This window comes from Nesoenas mayeri (assembly GCF_963082525.1).
Source record: "Nesoenas mayeri genome assembly, chromosome: 20".
Taxonomy (NCBI): domain Eukaryota; kingdom Metazoa; phylum Chordata; class Aves; order Columbiformes; family Columbidae; genus Nesoenas; species Nesoenas mayeri.
The window spans coordinates 1,059,658-1,074,834 of NC_137569.1; the positions used below are offsets into that span (position 1 = coordinate 1,059,658).

At 49.6% G+C, this 15,177-nt stretch overlaps 1 protein-coding gene across 2 annotated transcripts in view; it reads left to right on the top strand.

Annotated features, from left to right (window-relative positions):
• Window positions 1-15,177, top strand: part of MSI2 (musashi RNA binding protein 2) — a gene marked incomplete at its 3' end in the record, with an annotated part of 180,761 nt that overhangs the window by 63,381 nt on the left and 102,203 nt on the right. For both annotated transcript variants that reach the window (XM_080357187.1, XM_080357188.1), the window contains exon 6: window positions 2,008-2,100. In XM_080357187.1, coding sequence (XP_080213313.1) covers window positions 2,008-2,100 — 93 coding nt within the window. The remainder of the gene's footprint in view (window positions 1-2,007; window positions 2,101-15,177) is intronic.

The following is a 15,177-nucleotide window of genomic DNA, read 5'->3' on the forward strand; positions in this document are numbered from 1 at the left end:
ACGGCCGGGGCTGCGCGGGGACAGGCGGCGTCAAACCTGCGCTGTGGCCTGGGCTGCTGGGGGCTGGGGACGTGGGGGACAGGGGCTGGGGATGTGGGGAACAGGGCTGGGGACGCTGGGGACACAGGGGATGGGGCTGGGGACACGCTGGTGCGGTGGGGCTGGGAGGGTCCGCGGCAGCTGGGCCGGAGGAGCCGCTGGGCCCACGCGGGCTGAGGGCAGAAGCAACAAGGGGGCGGTGGAACCGTCCCCTCAGAGCTGGGGGATTTGTCCCCTCAGAGCTGTGGAACCGTCCCCTCAGAGCTGTGGGATTCGTCCCCTCAGAGCTGGGGGAGCCGTCCCCTCAGAGCTGTGGGATTCGTCCCCTCAGAGCTGGGGGAGCCGTCCCCTCAGAGCTGTGGAACCGTCCCCTCAGAGCTGGGGAACCGTCCCCTCAGAGCTGGGGGATTCGTCCCCTCAGAGCTGGGGAACCGTCCCCTCAGAGCTGGGGAACCGTCCCCTCAGAGCTGGGGGATTTGTCCCCTCAGAGCTGGGGAACCGTCCCCTCAGAGCTGGGGGATTTGTCCCCTCAGAGCTGGGGAACCGTCCCCTCAGAACACACAGATTGTAAGAGCAGACTTAATTTTGTGCTTCACTTTTGTACCAAAAAGCTGATTTCTGAAGCCATTTCCCAGCTCGCAGCACATCTCTGGGCATTAAAATGTTGTGAATTTGCTTGTCATTACCAATATTTGCCTTGACTGAAGCTATTGAAACAAAGTAGTCTCTTTTTTTTTTTTCCCTTAACATTCAATCTTGCTTCTAAAAGAAGTAGCTCTCCTTTTATTTCTTTCTTGGTCAAATATAAAAATGATGATAATTTCAAATACTGCTTTAGAATAATTGCTTTCCTCCCTCTTTTGTGTGACAACAGAAGCTCGGCCTCATCTTAAATCAGATCCTGGCAGGCGGAGGGCTCTTGACAGCCCTGCAAAATCCTTTAGTTACAAGTTGGCTTTAGCCAATTCTTTATTTGTAAATGACAATTTTCTACAGAAAAATATATGCTTGGGATTCAATTTTGGAGCCCGAGATTGCAGCCAGGAAAAAATAATTGAATTTTTACACTGTAATTTTTTTTTTTCCCTCTCCTTCCTAACTTAAAAAAATAAAATAACTAAGGTGGGGCTCTGTGGAGCGTGGTCGGGGGATCGAGGGAGACGGCTGCCCTGCTGGGCTTGCATGGCCGTGCACATGGGGGTGGTGGTTGATTTGTGCTGTGCTGAGAGAACCTGGGGCTGCTCTGAGCTTTGTGTTGGGTCAGCTCGTCACAGCCAGCGGTCCCGGATGGCGGGTCCTGGATGGTGGGGTCTGGATAACAGGGTCTGGATAACAGGGTGTGGGTGGTGTGTCTGGAGGACGGTTGTCTCTGTGGGGAGGCCAGTGTCACCCATCATCTTGTCTGGACCAAACCCGGGGCCGTGGGGGCTGCTGGGGGCCTCATCCACCCCATGGACAGTGATGCCATGAGCAGCATCGAGACCTCTCGCTGTCTCTTGTCATCTGATTGTTTTTAAAGTGACTCTGCAAGTGCCTTTTAAACTGACCCATGGAAACTTCATAAACCATCACTGCAATTAGATGTAATTGTGTGGGAGCATGCACTCCGTCTTCGGGGGGAAGGCGGCGCTTCTTTTTGAGGCAGTAGCTGTCAGGATGTGACACCCGGACTCCTTTTTCAGTTATATTTGCATTGAGAAACACAATAAAAATCATTTATTAAAAAAAAATATCCAGGGGCTAGAGTTGTTATTGAGTTGAGTGCCTTGACTCAGCGGTTCTCAAATCAAACCAAAACAAGACAAAGGGAAAAAAGCAGTATCTAATCAAATAGAATCTGAATTGCTTTTGTAAAGAAATATTCTCATTAACTGGGCTAGGGATGGCATCTGCAGAATATTTCTCTTTTCCACATACTGTTTGAAGTAATCTGGTTAAACCGTGTGCTTGTCTTGTAATTTCTTACAGATGGTCACGAGAACAAAGAAAATATTTGTAGGTGGATTATCAGCTAACACAGTAGTGGAAGACGTAAAGCAATACTTTGAGCAGTTTGGCAAGGTAAGTTCCTGCCCGAGTGAGCAGTGCATATTTTGAATTAGTTTTCTTTCTCCCTTTATTTTTCAAGTATGTTTTGAAAGCGCGCGCGGTGGGGCCTGCGCTCGCAGCGCCACGCTGCCTGCCCTGCAGTGTAATGCCTCGGAGTCTCTGGAATTCCTTTTGTTTGTTGCATGTATATGTGTACGTTATTGCCAACACCTTTTACCTGCATTAAAGCAAAGGTAACCATCGGGAGGTGAATTCGTGTACATTCAGGAAGAATTTGACCCTTAGCTGAATGGTGACAGTTGTCTGCTCCATAAAATCAGCCTTCTGTTTAGCAGTGGCCAAAGGAGTAGAGAGACGTATTGCAGAGAGCTCATTAAGTTGTGGAAATGCCTGAAGGAGCCACATGAATAGCAAGGATGATATGGAAGTCACTAGGATATCCATTTAATTTCTTGTTAAAAAATCTTTATGCAAGATCCTGTGGAAATATATGTAGAATCCTGCCATTTTTAAATAAAAGTTTATGCAAGGAAGGAGATCCAAACCTTGCCAGGACAGGCTTTCCAGTGAGGGAACAGCTCGACCTCCCAGGCCAGGCTCTGGCGAGCTGGAGTTTGGTGTCACCGATGTCCGTGGAGCTTCCCGTAGCCCGTGGGGCTTGGCCAGGGGTCCCGCGGGGGGCCGGGATCGCGGAGTCTGCTCTGAGAGCAGCCGCTGGCACCACCTCCCCTGTCCCCGCTGTCCCTGCTGTCCCTGCTGCCCCGCGCAGCTCCAGCCTCTCTTCTGGAGCGCGTCTCCTCCCGGTTCAGCGCAGGATTGCGCTGGGGCCGCGGCGCGCTGTCCAGGACGAAAGCTGCTCCCGTTCCTTGTGCTTAGTTTGTTTCTTTTATCTGCCTTGAAAAGCCTTGGCCAGGCAATATTTTGTTGAGGGCCGAGGAGGGGAGTTTATAAATGGTTCCTGTTCTGGATTGATGGTTGTTTTGCAAACCATTCATTTTATTTTCAATAATAATCTTTGATTCCAGCAGGATGTTTACAGCCTGCTGAGCCTTTTATTGAAGGATTACATGAGCTTTTGGATGTTTCTTCTGTAGTTACTTCTAATTGCAGAACTCCTCTAACCTGTATTTTTGTAGTTAATAATAGTTTCAATATAAGTATTTTGCATATTGTCTGGATGCTGTCTTAATATAGTCTTTTTAATTTCACCATCTGGTAGTTTCATGCTTGTGATTTTACAGTCCCTGAGAACGCAGATGACCAGGCTGTGTTTTTCAGTAGTGACTAGTGACTCGGGACGCTTCGGTTCTGCTTCTGCCTTTCTTGAGACAGCCTGGAAGAGCTCTGGCTTCCCAAAGGCCTTCCTTTTGGAAAATCAAGTATTTTTTTTCAAGTGTCTTGATTTGAAGGCTGGAAGATGAAGGCGCTGGGAATAGTGGCAGGCGTTGTGCGGGAGGCTGCGCGGCGCTCCCTGCAGCGGGGCTGCGCTGTCCCGCAGGACTCGGTCGCATCCCTGTTTGACGCTTCCCTGTTCCAGCCCGTGAGGAGGCGGCGAGCTTGGAGTCCCTGGTGATCTGGCGAGAGGCTTCCCGGCTGTGTCACTGTCCCTCGGCCTGGCACAGGCATCGCGGCTCTCTCTGCGGCTCCTTGCTGTCTGTCGGCTCACGCGTTGGTTCATGGGGTGTTTTGAGACGATTCTCCCCAGGGCTCTGGTTGTGAGAAGATGCGGAGCTCGTTAATGACCCTAGGAAATGGGGCCTTGTGGTGCAGCTAAATTAGAAGACTCGTTAACACAGCACAGCGGGTGGGATGCTGCGTTCAGGTTTGGCTCTGTGGGACCTTCTCCTCCATTCCTCTTCCCCACCTGCTCTTGACTTGCTCCCACTGCGAGTTCAGCGTGGCCGGGCTGGTGGCAGCTCTGAGCACACCAGCCCCGCTCTCCGCTCGAGCCACTGCCATGCGAACGTGATCCATGGGCAAGGTTTGCGTTTGCTTAGTGTTTTCTTGAAATAAAGAAAATTGCATTACATAATGAATGTGTAGAGGAGCCGCCCGTATTTGATAAGAGCATCTCAGGTGACTTGCTCTTTGAAATGCTGAGCTTATTTATTGGTGTGGAAAAAATGGCTTACCTCCTGCTGTGATTCCTGAAATCCTGTTTGTACTTGCTGCAGAGAAGAGCTTTGCAACCAGGGAGCGTTGTTTTGGTAACTCAAAATACACGACGTGGCTGGAACAGCTACCAGCTCTGGGCCGGGCCGACTCGCTCCTTCAGCTGCAGTTGGCAGCAAAGGGTCTAAAGCGTTGAATTTGAACTGCAACTTTTGGAAGAGTAAATGCCGGAACCTTTTACTCCAATAAAAAGAAAATTGCTTTAATAAACTGTCTTCCTTGACTTCACCGATGAAAATGCCTGCCTGGTAGAGCACCAAAATACGTGGTAATGATAATTCCTGAGACTTTGATTGGGAAATCTGTAAGAGTCCCAGCTTTCATTTTGCAGAGACGGGCGCCCTTGTTGCTGTGAGGTGCTGGGAAGATGGGGAAAAATCACCTGAGTGCAACCAAGGGGCTTGACAGGAGCACGAAGGGGCATGATGAGCATCTGCTGATTGCTGAGTGCGCAGAGCTGGCGGTGCTCAGCCTGCGCCCCGTGGTTGTCGGGGGCTCCCAGAGAGGCGTGGTGGCCCAGCTGAGGACGTGCTGGAGCATTTGAGGCTTCAGGTATCATTTAAAAAAGGGAAAAAAAGCAGCGACAGTGTCTTAAAGCCTGACCTGGAGCACCATGACCGGCGGCAGGAGGCCCCACGCGCTGATGAATTGCAGTTCTCTCGGGACATGCATGTTCTGCAGCTTTTAAGTTGCAAGCAGCTGATGATAAGGACTTAGGATTCGTTTTTTACTAGGTAATGCTCCCTTTATGGAGCTCCTGTGAAAGTAGTGTAGTCCTTATTTTGTAACTTGCAATTATACTTCACATGGTGAACTGTGTAATTAGTTTGGAAGACTTATGCCTAGTCATTGGTTTATCCTAATCGGCTTTGGCTTTTCCCAACAACAAAGTGAGCTTATTTTCCTAAGCTGAAACAACTCTGCTCCCTTTGTTCCTCTCTTTTATTGTCTCATTCCTTTCATTCTGTTTTACTGCCAAAGTTTTGTTTCATTAGGCCTACAAGTCATTTCCAATCCAGTGGGCTGCTACAATGAGGCCTTTATAACTCAGCTGCCCTGGTTCCCATGTCCCTCCTGGGCTGGAGCCAGGCCTGGCTGGTTGACGTGCCATTTTAACCCTTTCCGTGCCATTTTAACCCGTTCCGCTTTGCCGCCGGGCTGCTCTGGTGCTGTGGATGCAGAGAGATGAGCTGATGGACGCCAAACGGTTGCGTGCGATCGTTAACTGGTACGTGAATGTGGTCGGGCTCCAGGTACACTTTCTGACCCAATTAACAAAACAGAATTCTGAGTAAAAATCTTCTTACTGAAAACACTGTAATTAGTCTTGTTGGGAACAGTCATTTGAAAGAAAAGGCTCCTGTGTCCTCCCCGCTCGTGTGCAGCACGTGGAGCAAGTTCTGGTAAAGGCACCTCTCACCTGGCTGGAGCTGTTAGATCAGCTCGTTCATCACTGTTCTTGGAGAAAAAAACATGTTTTCTTGCATGGGAGGGAATACATTTAAATTCATACTTTTTTGAAAAAGAATAGTGATTTTTAAAGGAGATTTGTGAAATAGTTTAGTGGACAAACAATATTTTCATGTATTGTTATTCCAAACTGTTAGAAAAGCAATGCTGGTCTTGGTGGCCCAGTTGTTTTCCTTCAAGAGCGTTGGCTCTGCATTTGGGTTTGGTTTGGTGTTTGGTTTCTTTCACAGCAATCTCAAGTGACTTTTTTAGGGAAAGGGCTGTGGCATTTGCTTTATGTTTCCAATTTTCAGATGAAATTGGAACAGACCAGCATTAATTTTGCTTTCTGCTCTGGCTCGCCACAGGGCCCTCAGACGAATGGCAGGCGGTTCAGCTTTGCTCGGAACACGTCGTTTCCTCAGGAATGGCTTTCAGGGCTTGGAAATCTTGAAACAAGCCAGGATTTCTGAATTAGTTCTCTGGATGCAAAACGTTTTGTACAGTCACTTGTTATTTCCTGCGAGATGCAAAGCAGACAGTGGCAGAGCAATATCCACTCTCTGATGATGGTTTTTTCTGTGCAACAGCTGAGCTTTTGGAAGGTTGTGATTTTCTCGTCTCCTGCTGCAGCCGGGGTTTGTTTTCCAGGGCAGTGCAGTGAGGCGAGAGCGGGTCCAGCCAGCACGGCCGGGCCAGGAAAGCAAAGCTAAAGCAGCAAAACATGAGGAGGAGAATTCCCTTCTTTGGTTGTGCCGTGTCGTACATCGCGACACAGACAGCAACGCAAATACTGAGCGGTTCAACCTTTGGAAAAGATCCTCTTTTGCGAGCAGTAGACAAAAGCCCGTCCGGTTGTGCGAGGAGCTGTGCAGGGCAGGGGAGGAGGTGCCATCCAGGCCCAGGATTCGGGTGCTTTACATAACTTACTTCCTACACGCAAATTGAGAAAAGACGAGCATGAGCTCTTCCTTGTTTGGCCAGGCCGTTCGGGAGGGAACGAGTTAACTGCCCCTGCAGCATTAAGCACTCCAGTGGTTTACTTCTCCCTGAGACCCAGTGTGGCCTCTGAAGATGTTATTACAATAGCGATGTTAGCATGAGAAAAGGTGGTTTTCTCGCCATGGGTTGGTTTGGGGGGATTTGGAGGTCTGTGCGGAGCTGGTGCGAAGGCCAGAGTCAGGAGGTACAAGGAATTGTGCTTGTGTGAAAGTGAAAGCTTAGTTAATTTAGACTTGGCATGCAGTTTGAACGGTATTGTTACCTCTGTGGGACATTGATATGTAGATTTAACAGTCAATAGATACATGGATGGTCTATTCTTAAAGTATTTGCTTTGCAGAAAGGTCATTTTTTGATTTGACGAGCTGTTAGCCTTTCACATTCTTCAGCACTGGATTTCCAGATTTGGTTTTATGAAATGAAGGGACAGATTTGGACTCTTATTTACATTCTGTACTAGCCGGAGTTCCTGAGCATGTGTAACATACAGTGGAACAGAGAATGTGTTGGCATTCTCTGTGTTGTAACTGCTGCCAGCCTCACTGGTCCCGTCCAAGGCGATTCCGAGCTCTCAACCTGGGCTTAAATAGCTTTTAGCTCATGATATTCTTTCTTCTGAGTTACCTGCATGTACCTTGGGAGAAGTTACTTGATTGGAATCATTGCACCTCCTTAAAACAGAATGAGCAGTGGGTGGGTATGTCACTGTTTGCAGGTTGTGGTGAGTTCGGGACAGTGCAGACCCCGGGCTGCGCGGCCTGGATGTTACATCCATGATATTCCAGGGGATAATGAATATTCCTTCAAATTTTTGCTCTGGCGTGTGGCAGAGGGGTCAGGGATATCGTGGTCTCTCATGGCCCAAAGCGCTTTTTATTATTTCTTCTCCTTCCCGCATACGCTCTTTTCTTTTTTTAACAAACCGAGAAACCCGATCGTTGCTTCAGTAGAAGTCAGTGTGTTCATTCTGTCAGCGCAAAGCTGTGCACAGGAAGTCCGTTTTAGGTGGTCTGTAATAGACACATGCTTTGTGGAAGTGGTTTTGTTATAAATTAGATGGTGGTTTCTACCTAGATTTTATGACAAGGGGAAATGTTAAGGCAGGATTTGTGGGCACGAAGGCTGTATCAGGACTCAGCAGAAGTCTGAAGGACAGTTTTATTTCCTTTTCTACTCTGGTTGCTGAAATGGTGAGGAAGCTCTGGTGCTGCCGTGCCATAACCCCGTGAGACCGGGTCCTTGCGGTGGGGCCGGGGCCCCGAGCACCTGTCTCCTGTTTCCCCCGTGCCCCCCGCCTGCTGCCGCCTCCGGGCCGGCTGCTTTATCTCGCCTGGCGTTTCCCGGCCTCTCCTACCGTGGGCTCTGAAGGGCGTGGGAGATGTGAAATGCCAACGCTCACATCGCAGCCTCTAGCGCTGGAGAAACCACCGGCGGCAGCACCGGCGCTGGTCTGGGTGTCTCCAGCCACAGCTTGAGCATCCTTTGGTTAAAATGTATTTAACACAACTCTGCTGTAGCTTTTCATTTCTTTCTTTTGAGGCTGGTGCCCTATATTGTGTCTCATACGCCGTAGTGAGATCGGGGAGCAGTGTTGATCCTGAGCTGGGCGACCCAGCAGCGTATCAAGAGCCCACATGCAGTCAGTCATTAGTCAGGGATGTGTCTGGGGACAAAACAGCTGGAGGAAGAGTGTCCCTGAGGAACTTCATAGAAATGGTTCTGAAGGTGGGAAAAGAGCACACGTGAGAGGAAGGAGGTGCCGTCGATGACCGTCCGGTACCCGGCACTGGGGACAGAGGTGTGTGCGTGTTTATAAATACAGCTTCAGAAATGGGGACAAGGGCAAAGTAGCTCAAATGAAGAGCCAGTTAAGATAATCTAAGAAGAATTGAGGATTAACTGCTGCTTAATCTGAAGGACACCTAAAATGCATGTGGCCAGTTTAGATCAAACAAACGTCATCTCGTTTGTAAGGGGTCTGGGCTGAACAGGGGTTAACAGTGTTTTCAACTTACTGTCCAGGGCAAAATGTGGTTGAAATAGTGGTGTGAGCTCAGCTGGGTCCTGCTGGCAGAACACATCGCAGCGTGGGCCTCTTTGCTGTAATGTCATCACTGTGGAAGTTTGAAAAAGGAGGAGGATTGGACGTATCGTAAAGAAACGATCGCTGATATAAAAGGAGTTCCCATTTTTCAGTTTTTCACAGCAGGTTGCAAACACTAGCAAGTCTGTCCGCGAAGAGGCTGCTATGTGTTTTCTTTTCTTAAAATGAGTTGCGGAGCCCATCGTGCCCTTTTCTGCTGCTCCTGATCCTCAGAGAGGCTGGTCTGAAAGGAACCGCCGAGGGACATTCAGGAGCCACCGGCTGGTGGTGGGAGTGAGGTGACACTGACCCCTGTCCCTGGCCAGGGATGGTGAATCTGAGCGAACACGAGTGCGCGCGGGGTCCCGCTGGTGATGCGTGGGGTTCTGCTGGCGTTACATGGGGTTCTGCTGGCGTTACATGGGGTTCTGCTGGTGTTGCGTTGCACGGCGTTCTGCTGGCGTTACATGGGGTTCTGGGTGCAGGTGAAGGTGCGGGGCTGTTGGCGGGTCCGGGGGTGCAGCGGGACCCCACTGCAGCCGTGCTGTCTTTTGGGGAACAGCGCTGAGCGAGCGGTGACTTTTTGGGAGAAGGTCCCTCTGCTCGCTCTATTCCTCCGATGAGCAGTTTAGCGAGTTCAGACTGGTGCCGTGTTAATTGTCAGGACCGAGAGGGTGGGAGCAGATTTCACCGGGGGCGATGGAAGAGATCCAATGCATTTCCACTCTGCTTCCCTGCTTGGCAAACCAGCACTTACTGTCACTTTGCATAAATAGGTTTATTTCGGAGGGTCAGCCGTCACCACTCCCACCCTCCCCTGAAGGATAGGAGGCCGACGAGCATTTAATTTCCCCAACAGCAGGTGCTTGTCATCCATCTGAAGATAGCTGCCAACATCTGGTGCAATTGCCGCAGCACACGCAGTAACAAGGCGCCTGCAGTTCAAACGCAGAGAGAGCATTGCCTCTTTAATGATAACAAGCTGTTGGCTTCCCCTCCGAGATGAATTCATCTCACAGATGTTTGTCTAGTTTTGGCAATCTTATCACTATAGCTTTGGTGATTATGCTCAACTGGAGACTATTACTATAAAAGAAGTTTGAACTGGTTCCATTTTCACATTATTTATTTATTTATCCATTTATTTCTTTGCTTTCTGGATATAATTTGTATCAACAACTGTACTGTTGGTCCCATTACCCAAGTACCCTTACGGGTTTTTATTGCATCTGCTGAACAGTAGCTCGCTACTTGACATTCACCACTGGCGAGTGTTTTTCAGCCACGCTGACATTTTTAACATTCCCCATCAACAGCTTTGTGGTTTGAACCCTCTAGTTAACGCTGCATTTTCTGGGATTACTTGGCGCTCGCTCTGCTCTCTCTAACAACTGCAATATACTGGGTATTTCTGCAAAGCACGCGTTGCCAAGAATATTCCGGATCCTTCCTGTTGGGCGGCAGCGCTCCGGGGACCTTGGCAGGGGCTGGTGTGACAGGGTCCGACCGTCTTCATTGGCGCATCTGAAACGCTTCCAGCCGCAGCGCCATCGTACGGGACACGGGGACCTGCAGGCTGGAGGCTCCGGTGCGTGTTTGCTCTGGGTTGGTTTTCTAACACGCCTTTTGTCCTGCTGTTTTGTTTTTAAGGACACATTTTCTCCCAAGCATGTGGAATTAAATTCTGGTAAATAGGGTTTATTTTTGGAAACATGCTTGTGAATAGGTGACTCATGCCTGAATGAAGATGTGTCACTGTTGGTGGGGACACCATGTATATAATTTCTTCATCTATAAATAGATGCCAGTCCACGTCTTGGCGACATGGGGATGCTTTGCTGAGGAGAGCGGTTGGAGCATCAGTCGCTCCTGCTAGAGCAATAATTTCTGCTGATGCTGAAGGAATAGACATCAATAGCTTTGTAAAATACTGGGAGTGCTTTAATTGGCACAACGGAGATGGAGTTGCGAGACGTTCCCGGGCCGGTCGCGGGGTCTGTTGGTTTTGCTTGTCTCCGCTGCAGGGGCGGCGGAGCTGCGCTGGGGCTCTGGCTGCGGCTGAAGGCCGAGGGCGTCACCTCCGCGGCCCCGCGCTCAGACTCCCCTTTGCCCGCCATCCGCTGATTTGGGCTTCTCAGGGAGATTTTAAGCTGAGTGTTCAGGATCAGAGTTCAGTTCCCAACCAGTGGCAGTGCCGGTTCCCTCTTGCCGTCGCTGATGCTAAACTGGTTACGCGTTGTTGATGTTTGCTCGACACCACTTACCCACCAACGCAGCACATATGGTTTAATGTCTGTCTTTTTTTCTGCTACTGCTGTAGTTACAGTATTATTAAAAACCCATTAAATTTTAATGTACATCATAAAGTATGTGCTCCTGTGAATGTTAGCACAGATAATTATTTCTGATGAATAAACCAAAAGGACAAGTATGTAAGAAGTTCATCCTGCAGCTTTCAATTTTCATTATATACATCTCCTGCAGGGGCAATCGTGGCGATGTTGCAGCTGCTTATTGCCGTGGCCTGGCTCCCCCGAGAGGGATGGTGACAGTGCAAACTTGAACCAGCACAAGTGTCAGTGTTTTAGTGGGCACGCTTGCAGATGAATGGTTTACCAGGGGAGATAACCCTCTGGAAGGCAGAGGGTGTGAAGAGCCTGCAACGCAGCACCAACTTTCTCCGAGATTTTGTTCCCCGTGTATGTGCTTTGTGCAATCTTGGAAAGTAACCCGATTATTTCTCATTAAAGTAACCCAGAAATCCAGCAACAAGCAGGGTGTCATTGCTGAAACACCGTCAGGAAGCCAGGCAAGCTCTTCTTGGTTTCCAGGGCCTGAAGTAGGCAAGGGAATCATTAAAAATAATGCATTGCAGTGTCCATAAAGTTTTATGCAGTATATAATGGTCCATAGGGGCCTCACCTAGTTTTCCATATATGATACATACATAATGGTTACAGCTTCTCATTAACTTTCCCATGACACTGAATATACTTCTCTTTAACACCCCCTTCAGGCTTCCCGTGATCTGCCGAGCATTTCCTAATAAGCAGGAACTTAAATATTTATCACACTTGCCTCCTGTCCCCACCGGGTTGAAGGAGCTGGTGGTCTGTCCTGTTTAATTTCCTATTCCCGAGTGCTCTGGACAGAGCCCAGCTCCTCCTGCGAGAGGACGTTCCTGGAGCCCTCCTGCTCCCCGTCCACCCCAATAGTTGTTGTGTTTCCAAGCATGTCCGCGCCCGGAGCGTTAGCCTTGGGGTGGCAGGTGAGCTCTTGCAGACCTCGGTCTCAGCAGGCGCACGTAGCCCTCAGCACGGCCTCTGTGTGGGGACGGCTGCTCCAAGAAGTCCTAGAGATCCCACCAGCTCCTTTGTCCCCATGGTGTCTTTGCACTGGCGTGTCCTGCTGCGGCTGCGCGGGACTTGGTGGTTCCTCCATGGTGGCTTGGTTGCTTTTTGCCGTGGAAAAACGTCTTTGAGGGCTTTGCGCTGCTGATGGTGAGAGCGTTAGCGGGGTTTAGACAGGTTGATACTGAGGAAGGGCGATGTTTTGAGCTGGTCTGATCCACCAGATGAGTCCAGGAGGAACGGGGAGAAGGACGGATCTCTGGCTGTGCTATAACCTCGCTTTAAGAACGCGGCTTTGCGGATGATTTGCCGCGTTATTTGGGTCTCGTTGGGGTTGCCGACGTGGCTCTGCTCCTGCGCCGGAGCCGCCAGCACGCGCAGCCCCTTGCCGTGACCTTGAGCGCAGCCACAGTGCTGAGCCGCGCCAAACCGGGACAAACGCGCCCACCTCCGCGCAGCTCGCTCTGGCTGGCGTTGTTCCTTCGGCCTCATCCTCCCCACGAAGGATCTTGTTTGCTTTTCCCGAAATGGAAGGGGCCCTGTTACATAGTCTTCTTTTAAAAATAAACCTTCAAAAAGAAAAACAAAAGAGAAGGAACAAAAATCAGATGTTGTCTGATAATACAGAGCAGATACTGATCTGGAGTTCAAGGCAACTTGAGTCAGAGGTTTGTTTAAGCGTAACACAAATGGTACCATTTTTGGGCACTGTGGAACTCTCCTCCTCTCCCTCCCGCACTTTCAAAAAAACAATCAGAAAGAGAACTGCGGTAAAATTCCAGAAGTAACGTCTGCGTTTGTTACAGCCCGGGAAGAAATCCCTTCCTGTGCTTACGGTGCTGCTGAAATATTAAACGCAGAACAAATCATCCGGTTTAAAAGGAACATCACTCGCGGAGAGCGCGATGGTGTGCGCTGCTCCCGGTGCTCTGTAAGGGAGACGTGTGTCTGCTGCGCCCGGATCCCCCGCGCAGGAGCGTCTGGAGGAACCGGGTGTGCAAGGGAGGAAGGTTTGGGTCTTGAACCCTTCCCGGGGCTCCAGGGAGGAAGGTTTGGGTCTTGAACCCTTCCCGGGGCTCCAGGGAGGAAGGTTTGGGTCTGAGCCCTTCCCGGGGCTCCGGGGAGCTCAGGTGAAGTGGGGAAGGAGCTTCGCTATTTGCATCATCTGTGGCTGATTGGGAGGATATTTGGAAAACGTTAACTGCTCTTGGGACTCTTTCAAACAGACTGTTTAAAGTAGTTATTTTTCCCAGATGGTAAATATAGAAGACATCCTCAGCAGCCTGCTAGTAATAATAATACTTACATGGCACTTTACATTTTCAGAGTGCTGTCCAAGTAGCTGATCTGTCTTGTCTTTTGCAGCAATGTGTAGTTAAACTTGAAGGATATTGGCCTGAATTTGTAGCAGTTTATCAGCCGCATCTGTGAGTGAATTTACGTTTCTGCTGTTTCGTACTACGGAGAGTAAACTGATTTCTCCTGTGTATCTTGACATTGAATCCAGGCTTTCATCTTGGTAGTGAAGAAGATGATTTTTAAGCAGAATGGAGAAGAGAGATGTCTTTCTGCCTATTATACTTCAAAAAAGATGAGCGCAGCTTTACAGAAAAAGGATGTTCTTTTTCAGCCTATGTAGTATATTAAATCAACTCAGACCTTGGGAAGAGGCGCGTGCTTTTTCCCCATGGAACGAGCCGTCTGGCTTTTAGCCACGCGCCATCCCGGGTCGCGCCTCGCGTGCGCCTGCCCCCGCAGCAAGGTGCGCTGTTCGGCGGTTCCTTCTCGTTGAGGTGAAGCTGCCCTTGTTCTGCCCATCCCATTTCTGGAGCTCATTGCATTAAACCCGGGCGCTGTTGGCCAAACCGCTTTCTGCGTTTCCGTGGTTTGGGCCGGGCAGCACCGGGTGGTTCTGGAGGCTGCAGGGCAGAGGTGTTTGCTGTTTGACGGTGCTGTGGGAGGAGGTTCCCTGGCCCCCGAGGAGCCTGCACCTCCATGCCGTGCCCTGCTTGTCTGTCCCACGGCTCTGCCATGCATCCCTTATGTTCTCTCACCAAGGGTTTTCTTTACTTTGAAGGTTATTTCCGAAGAGCATGAGGCACGGGCAGAGGGAAGAGGTTTGCACACCTGCCTGCAATTAAGTAGTTTGTTTTTGTGCTCCTTAATCTCTTATGACAGTCGCAAGGACAGTCCGTGTAATGCGGAATTGTCGTTGAGCCAAGAGCGTCGTGCTCGGGAGCGAATCTCCGCACGCCCAGCCCTGCTGCCCTGCGCTCGCTGCGTCCCGTCTTGTCCCAGCAGACAGGAGATGGAGCTGGGGACGTGGGCTGGGTGATGGGGGCAGGCGGGAGGAGCGGAGATGAGAGGGGCCAAGGAGAGAGAACCGAGTTCCTAGAAAGAGGCCTTGCAAGGGATGTGCAGATGACATGGAAAAGTAATTAACAGGAAAGCCCTAATGGGACGTTAGGGGGAGATGCAGCTGGAACTTGAATAAGCAAATGTAAAGAGAGAATTAAGTTTGTAAGCTTTCCTCTAAGGAAATGGCTTCTGTTGATGTAAATCAGCGTGGAGCCCGTTGCTGAGGAGCTGCAGATCGCGGGGCTGGTTCGGTGTATGTTTGCTGGTCCTGAACGCTGGAAGCGCGCGGGGAAGGAGGACGTGGTGCTGGCAGAGGTGACGTGAAGGACACTCGATTCCAAAGCAAAGGATCTTGACTTCAAAAACGAGCTGAAAACTGTTGGTGATGTAGTTTGCCTGGGGCAAATTGGTAGTTTGCTATAAGTCATACTAATTTAAGTGTACAATGCTTTAAATTATCTGGATAATTTAATCTATGTGATTTTAAAGAAACAATTTATCAGCTCTGATCTTGAATAAAAATAAAATACAACAAATGCTACAAAACCCTACAATTAATATTAGCACTTCTCTTTTACTCTAGAGAGTAGTATACAGCAGAGACATTTATTTTTAGCCGTGAAGAATTTGCATGTGTGTTTCCAGATGTATTCTTAGACTTTGTGCTGCTTAAAA